We start from the raw sequence: 13,909 nt of genomic DNA, 5'->3' as shown, positions 1-13,909 counted from the left end.
AAAATTCTATTCAATTTCAACACATTCGCGATGCATCACGACCCTCTCTACTTTGCCTCTGACCCATGGTTAGCAGCTACTCCTAGTTTCAAAAGGCTCGGTTAGGCATTTGGTATTTCGCCCGTCTTGTATTTGCTCGTCGTCACGGGTTAGAACTGCAGAAAAGTTGGTTTCGGTTTAGCAGGGCAGCAAGGTGCTGGGGAGAAAGGGAGGCGTCACGCTACGTTAACAATACAACCCAAGGGACTGAATGAAAAAGACGGCAGTGGTGCTATGACCAGGCAGAGGCCGTGCAGGTTTCAGAGCAGCTCTCCGTTCTCCATGCCAAACCCGGAAGCTTCTTCCAAAACGCGCCCTTTCAGCATTCTAGCCCGCCCCAAGAAGTGCCCATCCCGCCACGACCGCTGCAGCAGCCCAGGAAAGCGCGGCGTCTAAAACTGCGGCTGAGGTGGGGCAGCTGCAAAGATCCCCTCGACCGTACAGAGAGCTCCGAACCTCGCTCGCCCGCCCGCGCGCCCGCGCCGCGGGCCACGCCCATGACGTCGCCGAACAGGGCGGGGCGAGCCGGAGGGGCAGGACGAACCCCGGCGGTTGAATGGGGCGACGCGACGAGCCGCGCATTCCAGCGGGGGCACGTGACGCGGCCGCGCGGCCTGAGGTAAACAACCGCGGCCCCGCCTCCTGGCCCCTCAGCGAGCCGCGCGCTGCTCCTAGCCGGTGGGACGCGCTCCAGCAGGGCGGGCGGCTTCCTCCGAGAGTCCCCAGCGGCCGCCGCGGGCCGGAGCAGCTGCAGCGGGCGCACGCGTCCCGGGTCTGCGGGCCGAGCGCGCCGGCAGGGGTCGAGCGCGCGTCCCCTCCCCGCCCCCACCGCGTGCTGTGGCGCAGCAGGAATTTGGCGGGGCCCCGGGCGCTATATGCGGCTCCTGACGCGCCGGCGGCCCTTTGGTCATTGCTATTCTCGGGGCACTGGGTCACCGCGCTCGGCCGGCCCCCTCTCCCGGGCCCGGAGGGTGTGTCCCCTCACCGGGGCTCGGCGCGCCTATAAGGGGCCGAGCGGCGGGCAGGGACATGCAGCTCTACAGCAGCGTCTGCACCCACTACCCAGCCGGGGGCCCTGGTCCCACGGCCGCAGCCCCCGCTCCGCCCGCCGCTGCCGCCGCCGCCGCCGCCGCCGCCCAGTTCAAGGTATCGCTGCAGCCCCCGGGACCCGCCGGCGGCGCGCCGGAGCCCGATACCGGTGAGTGCCAGCCGGCCGCGGCCGCCGAGCCCCGCGAAGCCGCCGCCGCCCCCGCCGCCAAGATGCCCGCCTTCTCCTCCTGCTTCGAGATGGTGTCTGGGGCCGCCGCCCCCGCCTCGGCCGCCGCCGCCGGGCCGCCCGGCGGGTCCTGCAAGCCGCCGCTGCCGCCGCACTACACGTCCACGGCTCAGATCACCGTGCGGGCCCTGGGCGCCGACCGGCTCCTGCTGCGCGGCCCGGATCCCGGCGCCGCGGCGCCCGCCGCCCCGCGCGGCCGCTGCCTCCTGCTGGCTCCGCCATCCGGCGCCCCGGTCCCCCCGAGGCGGGGCTCCTCGGCCTGGCTCCTGGAGGAGCTGCTGAGGCCCGACGGCCCCGAGCCAGCCGGCGTGGACGCGGCCCGCGAGGGGCCCGAAAGAAACTTCCGACTGAGCGAGCACCGCCAGGCCCTGGCCGCCGCCAAGCACCGCGGCCCCGCGCCGACCCCGGAGAGCCCGGAAGCCGGCCCCGGCCCGTGGGCCGAGGAGCGCCCTGCGGAGAGGAGCCTCCGGGGCTGGGACAGGGCCGGCGACCGCGTCCACCCTCCTCCCAGCGCCGACGAGGCGCGGCGGCCCGACCCGGAGGCCGAGGCGCCTCCGGCGCGAAGCGGCGAGGCGGTCCCGGGTGGCGCGGCCGAGGCGGCGATCGTCTCCAGGTCGGATCCCAAGGATGAGAAGCTGGCCCTGTACCTGGCCGAGGTGGAGAGGCAGGACAAGTACCTGCGGCAGAGGAACAAGTACCGATTTCACATCATTCCCGACGGCAACTGCCTCTACCGAGCGGTCAGCAAGGCGGTGTACGGGGACCAGAGCCTGCACCGGGAGCTGCGGGAGCAGACGGTGCACTACATCGCCGACCACCTCGACCACTTTAGCCCCCTGATTGAGGGCGACGTGGGGGAGTTTATCATCGCCGCTGCTCAGGACGGGGCGTGGGCCGGGTACCCTGAACTTCTGGCCATGGGGCAGATGCTGAACGTGAATATACATCTAACTACTGGCGGGAGGCTGGAGAGCCCCACGGTGTCTACCATGATTCACTATTTGGGCCCAGAGGATTCCCTAAGGCCTAGCATTTGGCTCAGTTGGCTCAGTAACGGACATTACGACGCGGTGTTTGATCACTCCTATCCGAATCCGGAGTATGACACTTGGTGCAGGCAGACTCAAGTGCAAAGAAAACGCGACGAAGAACTCGCCAAGTCCATGGCCATATCCTTATCCAAAATGTATATTGAACAAAACGCATGCTCTTGAAGTGTCTGAACCCCTCCACCCTGGGAAAATAGCAGACCTAATTTGTGTTTGGAGAATTACATGAACTCTAATCAGGGTAATAGCACTTTTAAACTTTCAAGTAGATTTGCTGTAGGTGTAATGCCTTAATCATTTTTTTGAATGTTTTCTCCTCAGAGCTGAAGGTTGCTGGGCACCTAAGTGATGTTTCATGATAGCTTTGGGTGATCCTACTGCTATTTATCATTTGCTGTATAAAGTTGGCACTACTTAATTTGCAAGCTGGTTTCTCACAGTGTAAATTTTGTTCTTTCCTGGTAATCTATTTTCTATAAGAATGTATTTTTGCACAACATTTTTAACAATTGGTGTATCTTCATCTATGACGTGTTCCATTTTGACACACAGCTTTCCGGCATAAATCCAGAGAAGTGCTTTATATGAAGTTTATTATTTTGAACAGAGTTTGTGATTTAGTATTTTTTGTTGTTGAATTTGAATTTTACAGTTACTAAGTAATTATTTAAAATGGATATTGATGCATTCATATTACCACATGATTGGCCCATTCCGTTTTGATGAAACAGATTTGTTGTTTGGAAAATCATTATTTTTCTAGAAATGGTCAACCTTTTAAAGAGAAAATACTTAAGGGGAGGTTATGGGAAGAATTTTTTTTTTCTTTAAAGAATAGTACCAGCTCTTACTTGAACGAAAGTCTGATATTTGCTGATGGCAGAGTGATTATTCTGTACTCTGGTTGAGGTTTAGAGTAGATTGTCTGGTGCTCTCAATTGTTTTTATTTATATTTGTCATTTTGTTGAAAAAATAATTTTAACGTGATAGAAGACTTTGTGACGAGATAAGCCTCCTGCTTTATATATAGCCTCTTGGATTCACCCGAGAGACTGAAAAACTAATGGCATAAATGCCCCCAACCAACCTTGGAAATTATTTTCCAGCGGAAGAGTACTGTCTTCATAGTCTATTCCTTTTAAATTCTTTCACAAGGCAAAATAGGATTGCCCTGTATTATGTACAAATAAAAATGTCTGTATACAAGAGCTTGTATGGTTTGCTGGGTCAAACAATGTTTCCAACCTAAAACCTATCTCATTTCCATTTTAACTACTTTTAGTCGTATTTATTAAGTAATGCAGTTTGTACTTTTTTATTTTGTAACATTTTGTGATTTTTTTGTACAATATCGTATTTGTACAATTGAGCAATTCTCAGCTGATGGAATGAATGAATAAAATGTGTAATTTTACTTTTACGTCTTTTTGGCTAAAGTGATTTTTAAATGATAAAGTGACATCTGTAGGAACCTTTCTTACATGTATACAATTTTTTTTCATGTGTAAAGATGTCAGAATTATGAGAGGTTTCTTAAGTTCTCACGTAAACAGGATAGGACAACCAGTAATTTCAGAGGATAAGTCTCAATGAAATGTAATTTAAAGGTGGAGTAACTCAGGAAATTGCTCTCATTATTTCTCATTTTTAATTCCTATCCAAGACTATAGATGTACCAATGGCTAATGAACAGGGAAATGCAAGTATTGTGTTAACCAGCACAATCTCTAAGTATAGTTTTGTGTACCCACCGTCAGCACAGATTTTATGTTTTAAAGAGTAAACAAAGCAGTGGCCTAACTTTTATCCAGTCTGGCCTTTTGAGATCAAGGGGATGCATTAATTTTAAGATGTGTTATCAGATTTAGTTAAGAAGCGTGTCTGTATACATAATGCTGGTAGTGTCTGTATACATAGTGCTGGTATGCCTATTGCAGGATATGCACAGCTAGTTTGGATTTTTTAGTTTTCAGTTGATGTCATGGTAATAGACAACTGACTTTGAGTTCCTTGCTTGACTGTGGAAGGATGGTCAAGGACCAATGGAGGGACTTCCCTGGTGGCGCTGTGATTAAGAATCCGCTTGCCAATGCAGGGAACACGGGTTTGAGCCCTGGTCCGGGAAGATCTCACATGCCGCAGAGCAGCTAAGCCCGTGAGCCACAACTACTGAAGCCCACGCGCCTAGAGCCCGTGCTCTGCAACAAGAGAAGCCACCGCAATGAGAAGCCCGCGCACCACAACGAAGAGTAGCCCCCGCTTGCCGCACCTAGAGAAAGCCTGCGCGCGGCAACGAAGACCCAACGCGGCCAAAAATAAACAAGGACGAGTGGAAGGATCCCGTTGGTTATCAAGGAAAGGCAATTGGTCAAAGGTTTAAATGCTACCTAATCATGAATCTCTGGTTTTTAGGTAAGATGAGGTTTGCTTCTCTAATTATGTAACTTGGGAAGAAAGAAAGACGTTTATTTGAATTACGCAGCTAAATGTCGTTTCCCCCCTTTTCTCCACCTTATTTAGAGACGTATAAAATTTGGGGATGCTTAAAGTTTACAGAAGGAATGAATAGACTTAATTAGGTATAAGTTCCTAAAAGGCATCTATAAGCCCATTACTATTTTGAGGAAACAGTTTCCTCTGTGTTGTTCTGTTTCATTTTCAAATTAGGATCCCAAGTCCTTGATTTAGATTCCCAAGGAGGGTGATACGTTTAAATAAAACTCGGTGGGTCCCAAGATTGTATTACGTGGCACCATGTTATTTTGGTTGTCTTGCCTGAAAGGTTTATGTTTTTCTCATCCTCTTTCTATAGTTTTTCGTTGTCGTCGTTGTTTGGAAGAAATGAAATATTCGTCACTCCCTGTGCTACGTGTTTATTTTCTACTGCCATACCAGTTTTGTTCGTTAGTAGTAGCAATTCTGGATCACCGAGGACTTGAACAGTGGAAGGTGTGGAAATGTGGTTGACTCTGATTTCCTTTTAGCAGACAGATTTATTAAACAGTTCATTCCTTCAGTTACTCATGTAGCAGCTAAGAGGCTCAAAACCGTGTGAAGGAAGCAGTTGATGCTATGAGCTAAAGTTTCTTTAGCGTTTACTCCCCCATAAATTATGATGGGGGAGTATAGAATCTATAAGTAAGTCCAATTGTGTTTTCAGGTAAAGTAGTACGAAAATCATACTAGTAATTTAAACTTTTATTAAAGGAGTGCCTAGATAAAAACTATGAGACAAATAACTATTAGTGTGATTTTCTTTTTTTTATTACTGTCATTTAAAAACTAAAATGGCCTAGTAGGTCAGGATTTTGGTGAAAACCTAAAACCCAATTCCTTGATCCTCTTGTTCATTTTGCACTCACATTTTTCTCTTAAGATAAAACAGACTCATGGTAGCATTTTAAAATTGAACTCAGTAAACCACTATTGATAAGTTGCATGAGGGCATGTACCTGTGATTCTTCAGTTACGTTTCTCTAAACTGGTAGTTTATATGCTTTATGTAGTAACATTAGGCACAAAGCCTTTTCTCAGAAGCCACATTTTATAGAGGAGAGGAAATGCATTAGCATCCTTTGAACATCAGAATTGGTTATCTTCAGCTTGGGTAAATATAGTCTTATACTGCAATGTTTTCGTCATAATTTTTGTACTGAAAAAAAAAAAGAGATCGAGATAATCTCACTACTTTATGGGTTTTTCCTCTTTCCCAAAGAGATGAGAAAGTTTAAACTCTAAAATTTTACCGTGCTATTCAGTGTGCTCATATGAAGGAAGAGCATTGAGAATAAAAATAGATTTCAGACCTTTGGACATCGGATAAATTCATATGTAGGTAAATGTAGTGGAATAATTCAAGAGCGTATACTTCAAATGTGTAACGTATTCAAATTTAAGGTGTTTGTCACATGAGATCATAAGTCCAGACCTTATTATTTATTTATTTTAAAATTTTTATTGGCGTATAGTTGATTTACAATGTGTTAGTTTCAGGTGTACAGCAAAGTGAATCAGTTATACATATATCCACTCTTTTTTTAGTGTTTATTTCTTTTGACATCCCTAGAGTGTCTATAACTATCTCAAAGAGGCACTGAGAAACTAGCTGGCATTTCATTCAGTTTCATTCCCCAAATGTACTAACATGGGCTCTATTATGTTCCCTCATGAGTCTCCTGGTTTCCAGCCCAGTACCTAGCAGAGTAAATGTTCAGTAAATACTCACTGAATGAAGAAATTTTTTTAAAAAAATAAGGCATCTTATTATTATTTAACTTTGCATACCTTTCATTGAATGGGCCATATCTTTTTTTTAATATAAATTTATTTTATTTATTTTATTTTTGGCTGCGTTGGGTTTTTGTTGCTGCATGCGGGCTTTTCTCTGGTTCCGGCAAGTGGGGGCTACACTTCGTTGCAGTGCGCAGGCTTCTCATTGTGGTGGCTTCTCTTGTTGGGGACCACGGGCTCTAGGCACGTGGGCTTCAGTAGTTGTGCACACGGGCTCAGTAGTTGTGGCTCATGGGCTCTAGGGCACAGGCTCAGTAGTTGTGGTGCACGGGCTTAGTTGCTCCATGGCATGTGGGATTTTCCTGGACCAGGGCTTGAACCCGTGTTCCCTGCATTGGCAGGTGGATTCTTAACCACTGCGCCACCAGGGAAGCCCCTGAAGGAAGAAATTGAAGGGAAGTATGAGCTTGGGAATGAATATTTAGTTGGCGGATGTGAAAATTGAATAAAGATGATTTGACCCTACAATTACTGGGAATCATCACTGCCAAAGTAATTCTGAGCATTTTAAACTGAAGTAATATTATAAAAAGGGTATTAAAGTATTGAATTCTATAATGGGAAAAAAAAGGTTTTGAAACCAAAAATTAGAATTTATTGATTTTATCTTTGTGTCATCTTCCAAATCTTGAGGCCTCAGCTCAGAAAGATTATTTAAAAGTAGGACTTCAGGGCTTCCCTGGTGGCGCAGTGGTTAGGAGTCCGCCTGCCGATGCAGGGGACGCGGGTTCATGCGCCGGTCCGGGAAGATCCCACATGCCGCGGAGCGACTGGGCCCGTGAGCCATGGCCGCTGAGCCTGTGCGTCCGGAGCCTGTGCTCCGCAACGGGAGAAGCCACAACAATGAGAGGCCCGAGTACCGGGAAAAAAAAAAAAAAAAAGTAGAACTTCACTAATTTGAAGTGATTTTGAAGGTGTTGCCATATCCAAAGGGAGTTGCTCTGACTTGCTTTAGGGGTAACATCCAACCCAATTCCAGCCTACAGCAATTCCTAGTTTTGCTATGTTTTCTTTCTGTGGCTTGGTTGGGGAAGAAATGTTGCACAGATTTCAAGCATGCTTTAGGACTGTTGTGTTCAGTAGTCCTGGCTGCATGCTTATTCCATTGGTATGGGGCCTGGGCAAGTAGCATGAATCAGATCAAAACAGATCTACTGGGAGAAAAATCAGTGTATTTCTTCCTACTGTAAATTAGGCCAGTGGCGATTATTCTATGAGTAATGTTCAGAGAGTTCACGGTCATCAGATTATTCGTAGTAAAACGTTATCTAGGCTGCTTTCTCACAAGTGAATTTTCTAAATAATTGAACAGTCCATTTATGTGTAAAATAAAAAATAGAAAGACTGCTTTTGATAAAATTCTTTAAAAAGTAATCTATGGGGCTTCCCTGGTGGCGCAGTGGTTAAGAATCCACCTGCCAGTGCAGGGAACAAGGGTTCGAGCCCTAGTCTGGGAAGATTCTACGTGCCGCGGAGCAACTAAGCCCGTGCTCTACAACTACTGAGCCTGCGCTCTAGAGCCCATGTGCCTAGAGCCTGAGCTCTGCAACAAGAGAAGCCACCGCAATGAGAAGCCTGCACACCGCAGCAAAGAGTAGCCCCTGCTCGCCGCAACTAGAGAAAAGCCTGGGTGCAGCAACAAAGACCCAGTGCAGCCAAAAATAAAATAAATAAAATAAATAAATTTAAAAAAACACTATTCACTTTATAGCAGTATACCATATATACTCAATATTTTTTTTAAAAAGGAATCTATGGTACACTTATTTGCCTTTGTAAAATAACAATACAGTTTAATCTTCCCTTAATGACTGAGGGGCCTCATGATGGCATGGGTCAATGGCCGTGAAGCCTTGGCAGATTGCTGAGATGTGACAGTCCCTTTGTACTTTAAAGGCTCTCAGAGAGTTGGGACTTTTATCTTTGTGTTTTATTCTTTCCTGTCTCCTCCCTCACTTTCTGATTGTTCCTCTCACCACTATCTCTTTCCAGCCTTAATTCTCCATCATAATTTCCTATGTTGAATTACAGACACCATCAAAGATGCTTGTCAGAAGTGACTCTAAGATAATAGGATATGGGTTTCTCATTCACGACCAGGATGCTCTGCTATGAGTAATGTGCTTAAGCTTTAGTTTTTGGTCAACCAGAGAGCTTTCTGCCTTTGTCATCTTCTTTGCATTCTTTAGTGGTATCCTGGACATGCTGAATTTGTCTGATTAAGGGACTTGTGAATGTGTGCAGTGGCACATTAAAACAAAAAAACAAAACAAAACAACATGGGTTAGTTGTAATTCTCAAAATTGGAGTTGACTTGTCATTGCCTGGTTAGTATTTTGCTCCATCTCTGGCATATGGAATCCTTTATAGCAAGTACCTGCCATTGTCTTCCTTTTGCTTATGCATTTTTATCGGTAGTGTTTGTTTCCTAATGGTGTTTTTAAAAAATATATCAAAGGTTTAACTTTTTAAATAGTCAAATCTCTTGAATTTTTGTGGTTCTTTTTTGTCTTCCAGTTTTATTGAGATATAATTGACATACAGCCTTGTATAAATTTAAGGTGTACAACATAATGATTTGACTTACATACATCGTGAAATGATTACCACAGTAAGTTTAGTGAAATTCCTTCATCTGACAGATACAAAATTAAAGAAATGGAAAAAATAATTCTTTCCCCTGTGATGAGAGCTCTTAGGATTTTCTCTCAACAACTTTCATGTATAACATACAGCAGTGTTAATTATATTTATCATGTTGTACATTACATCCCTACTACTAAGTTATAACTGGAATTTTGTTCCCTTTGTCTTCATCCAGTTCCTCCTCCCCTGATCCCTGACCTCTGGTAACCACAAATCTGATCACTTTCTCTGTGAGTTTGTTTGTTTTTGAAGTACAATTGACCTACAACACTATATTAGTTACTGGTGCACAACATAGTGATTTAATATTGCTATACCTTTCAAAATGATCACCATGATTAGTCTAGTTACCATGCTATGCATTTTTGTATTTAGTTTTCCAGTCCACCAAGATGTGCTAATGATGAAGTAATTCAAATATCAGGTCTTCATCGAAGACTCCAAATCACAGTACACATAGGTCTAGTACAAATAAGAATTTGAAAAAATTTCCTCTCTCTAATACTTCTTTAATAAATGTATATCATGTCTGCATTGTGTAAATAAGTTAGTATTCCTCATCCTGGCCTTCCCTTTCCTTGAAAGTAAAACTTTTTTCCTCATACTGATTAGAATGGTTGAACAGGTTCAGTAGGCACCTTGCATTAGTATGCTGACAAATAGAATTTAGACAATTTTTGACAATAGACAATAGAATGACAATTTTTTAAATTCAATTTTTATTTTATATTAGAGTATAGGTGATTTACAATGTTGTGTTAGTTACAGGCATACAGCAGAGGGATTCAGTTATACATCGCTTCTCGGCCTTTTGGCTAAGATCAAGTGCAGTTATATCCATTCTTTTTCAGATTCTTCTCCCATATAAGAATCTTCTCTCATATAGGTTATTACAGAATATTGAGTAGAGTTCCCTGTGCTAGACAGTAGGTCCTTGTTGATTATCTATTTTATATATAGTAGTGGGTATGTGTTACTCCCAAACTCACAATTTATCCCTCCCCTCACCTTTCCCCTTTGGTTACCATAAGTTTGTTTTCAAATAGACAATGACAATTTGAAAAACGTCCAGTGGTGTATGTGCATTTTATATTTTGAAGCAGTTAAAGTAGAACCCTCTCCCTCTCTTCCCACTCCCTGCCCTACTGCCTCCCAGCCTTTAATACTTTGAATTGGAATGATTTTAGGAAGTGTTGATGTCAAGTAGATTGGCAATGTGTAGAGAGGCAGTCTCAGTGATTTTGCTTGAAGTAATGATTGAGTCTAAACGAATGTTCCACTTAGATTAGAAGTTCTCTGAATAATTTTAGCAATGGACTATGTGGTTGCATTTCTTAGCTTATCAAGGTACAACAAAGTGGTGTGCAAAATAGGTAATTGTGGAGGGAATTTATACCAGTGTGTCACAGAACGCCTGTGCAGCCAATGTGTAAAATAAACTCAAATAAGCCTTTCAGTTCTAATGACAAACAGGAAACATTCACGCTTTTTGTTTCTTGCAGTGAAATTTGAGCTATACTGGTGATGTAATAGGAATGAAAGAAGTAGAACACAGGAAATTCTTGGCTGTCATTTCACTGTCTTTGCCATCTTGTTGAAAAGTGCAAACCTGGGGGAGTAAACAATTATGCCTTTTACTTTAAATAATGCTCATGTCTCTGTAAACAGTCGGTGCCTGAGACAGACACCCCAGTAATTCCAGGTATATACAGAATTCCTCAGTAATTCCAGCTTATACAGAATTCCAGGACAGTGAAGAGAGAGATTTAAGATGTATGTTGAACTTTTCCATAGAAGATAGTTCTCTGACAGATTTTTCATTACTTTTTCATTTTATTGATTGACTATTGGCAGATGTCACTGCTACTCAGAATTGTGGCAATTTGTAAAGAGATGGTTATACTGATTTAGAAAACAGCTTGACCCTACAGGAATAGACAGCATAATTTTAACAGTTAAGCTAAGTTGTTGTAATAAAAAGAAATTAAGAAGAAAATTCTTTAAGAAGAAAAATATAATATTGAAGTATCTGGGAATAAAGAGAATAAAATATACATTAACTTGTTTTGCATTACAAAGATATAAAAGTAGAATTAATAGGGCTTCCCTGGTGGCGCAGTGGTTGAGAGTCCACCTGCCGATGCAGAGGACACGGGTTCGTGCCCCAGTCGGGGAAGATCCCACCTGCCGCGGAGCAGCTGGGCCCGTGAGCCATGGCCGCTGAGCCTGTGCGTCTGGAGCCTGTGCTCCGCAACGGGAGAGGCCACAACAGTGAGAGGCCTGCGTACCGCAAAAAAAAAAAAAAAATAGTAGAATTAATAGTTGCCATAATTTAGGGTTCCTGATCAGCTCCTCAGCAATGTGTTTGCCACAGATTAAATATATACATGTTGCAAAGCCTTCCATATTTTGAGAAGGCTGCTATTCTTCTATTTCTATTCTTAATTGTTCTTTAGTATATCAGAAAGATCTCAATAACCTGGCCTTCAACACATGCCTTGGTTTTCTTCAGAAAAAACAGTATATAAAACTTTTTCCTTTTTAGGTTTTTATGGATCATGCTTCTTTAAGATGTTGCTGGTTTTACTTTTCCCTCTTTCTGTATTTTTTAAAAAAATAATTAATTTTTGGCTGCGTTGGGTCTCTGTTGCTGCGCGCGGGCTTTCGCTAGTTGTGGTGAGCGGGGGCTACTCTTCGTTGAGGTGCGTGGGCTTCTCGTTGCGGTGGCCTCTCTTGTTGCGGAGCATGGGCTCTAGGTGCGCGGGCTTCAGTAGTTGTGGCAGGCAGGCTCAGTAGTTGTGGCTCGCAGGCTCTAGAGCGCAGGCTCAGTAATTGTGGTGCATGGGCTTAGCTGCTCCGCGGCATGTGGGATCTTCCTGGACCAGGGTTCGTACCCGTGTCCCCTGAATTGGCAGGTGGATTCTTAGCTACTGCACCACCAGGGAAATCCCCCTCCTTCTCTATTTTTGAATTATTTTTCTTTTATATTGTCCTGCTTGGTTTTCTTTTAGAATAGTTTTATGTGGTCTACTCTGCTTAAAATTAGGTGGTCTTTCCTAATTTTCACTAATTTACTAAGTCTTTAAAAGGAAATAAGGAAACTTCACCTCAGCTGCTAAAAAAGAAAACAAACAAATATACCATTAGTGGGTACTTAGTGGGCTGGAGGCTCCATATAAGAGTCATATTTATAATTTAAGGATGAGGCTTCCCCACTCAAGGTTAGTAAGAATATTCATATACATGGGTCAGAGCAGCCAACCGCAAAGATAACTCACCCCAAGAGATGGTCACTAAAGTTCTTTTTGAGCAGGATGGGGTGGTTCTCCCAGTTAAGTCGGGGCAGCTGTACTACAAGCATATTCTTAGCAGGAGTAATCAAAAGTAATTGATATAAAGAAAGCCATAACTGACCCGAGTATCTGTATCTAAATTATCTATCTATATGTCTGTCTGCCTATCCATCCTGTTGCAGGAATGTACTGTCACAAGACAAGAGTGGTGGTCTGTATGATGCCTAGAGAAAAGACAGCCAAGGAACACAGATGGCAATACATGGGTCAGTGTAGCTCTACTTTTATTGAGGTGAGAAGGTGCTCTGGGCAAGCCGTGCTAATATGCTGAATAGAGAAGAAAAATAAAGGAAAACAGTTCTTGGAAATAGGAAGTAAATAATCATTCAACAAATTCATTCAACAAATATTGACTGCCTGGAGTAGGTACTGTGCTAAGTACTGTGTAAACTCATAGGTTATATGGTAGATCTTTAATAACTAGAGGCTATAATAATTGTATCTTGCACAAATTAGTTTGCTCATTAAGAGAGGTCTTTGGAGTCAAGTTGGCTGGGGTTCAAACTGAGGCATTTTACATCCTATCTAAAGCAAAAGAGGGACACTGACAAATGAAAAAGAAACAGCAAGTGAAAAGAAAAAGCAAAGGAGACAGAATGCAGTGAATGGAGGAAAAGCAAGAAAAAAGTAAATCTGTAATTGACATCTTCAGAGAAATAAGATCAAGATCCTGGAGAAGGAATTGCTATATTTAGAAAGAACTCTTGTGAATTAAAAATAGCACAGCTGAAGTTAACATAGCACAGGTAAAGTTTGGAAGATAAATTGGAGGAAATCTCTCAGAAAGTGGAACAAGGAGACATGGAATGGAAAATAGGGACAAAATAAGAAAATGAGATTAATCTTGGAAGCCCAATATTTGACTAATAGGTTTTCCAGAGGTAGAACAAAGACAATAGTTGAGAAGAAAGACTACAAAAAAGATTTCCCAGAACTCAAGAATAGTCGTCTCTGGATTGTAAAGCCCCACAGAGTGTCCAGAGGGTCTTTGTGGACAGCCATACAGGTGTGTCTATGGATTCAGATGAGACTAGTGCTCCCTAAAGTGGTGCAGTGAACAACATGTACAACTGTGTGTGGCCATCAAATGAATGCAAAAAGACCCATGCCACAGCATTTCAACTAGAAATTTCAGAGTATTAGGCATAAAAAAATAACCTCAAATCCTTCAGTGAGGAAAAATAAGTCACATCCAGAACCTTAGGAACAAGAATGGCATCAGACTTCTCAAGGGAAACATCATAACAGAAGACCA

General features: G+C 43.8%; 1 protein-coding gene across 2 annotated transcripts; it reads left to right on the top strand.

Moving 5' to 3' along the window:
• The first annotated feature begins 237 nt into the window (after window positions 1–237).
• On the top strand, window positions 238–11,910 carry OTUD1 (OTU deubiquitinase 1). Of its 2 annotated transcripts, XM_089906419.1 has the most exons (2): window positions 238–658; window positions 1,198–11,910. In XM_089906419.1, the coding sequence occupies exons 1-2, from the start codon at window positions 596–598 to the stop codon at window positions 2,527–2,529; spliced, it is 1,395 nt and encodes a 464-aa protein (XP_089762545.1). In that variant the 5' UTR covers window positions 238–595; the 3' UTR covers window positions 2,530–11,910. The 2 variants fall into 2 exon arrangements, with proteins under 2 accessions (XP_089762545.1, XP_089762544.1); XM_089906418.1 differs by lacking the exon at window positions 238–658 and having other exon boundaries at window positions 955–11,909.
• Window positions 11,911–13,909: the final 1,999 nt, after the last annotated feature.

This window comes from Delphinapterus leucas, chromosome 2 (genome assembly GCF_059928025.1).
Source record: "Delphinapterus leucas isolate spDelLeu-1000000601 "Yukka" chromosome 2, BTC_Dleu_Yukka2, whole genome shotgun sequence".
Taxonomy (NCBI): domain Eukaryota; kingdom Metazoa; phylum Chordata; class Mammalia; order Artiodactyla; family Monodontidae; genus Delphinapterus; species Delphinapterus leucas.
Note: the sequence above shows the minus strand (reverse complement) of the source record. Positions and strands in the feature narration are given on the sequence as shown.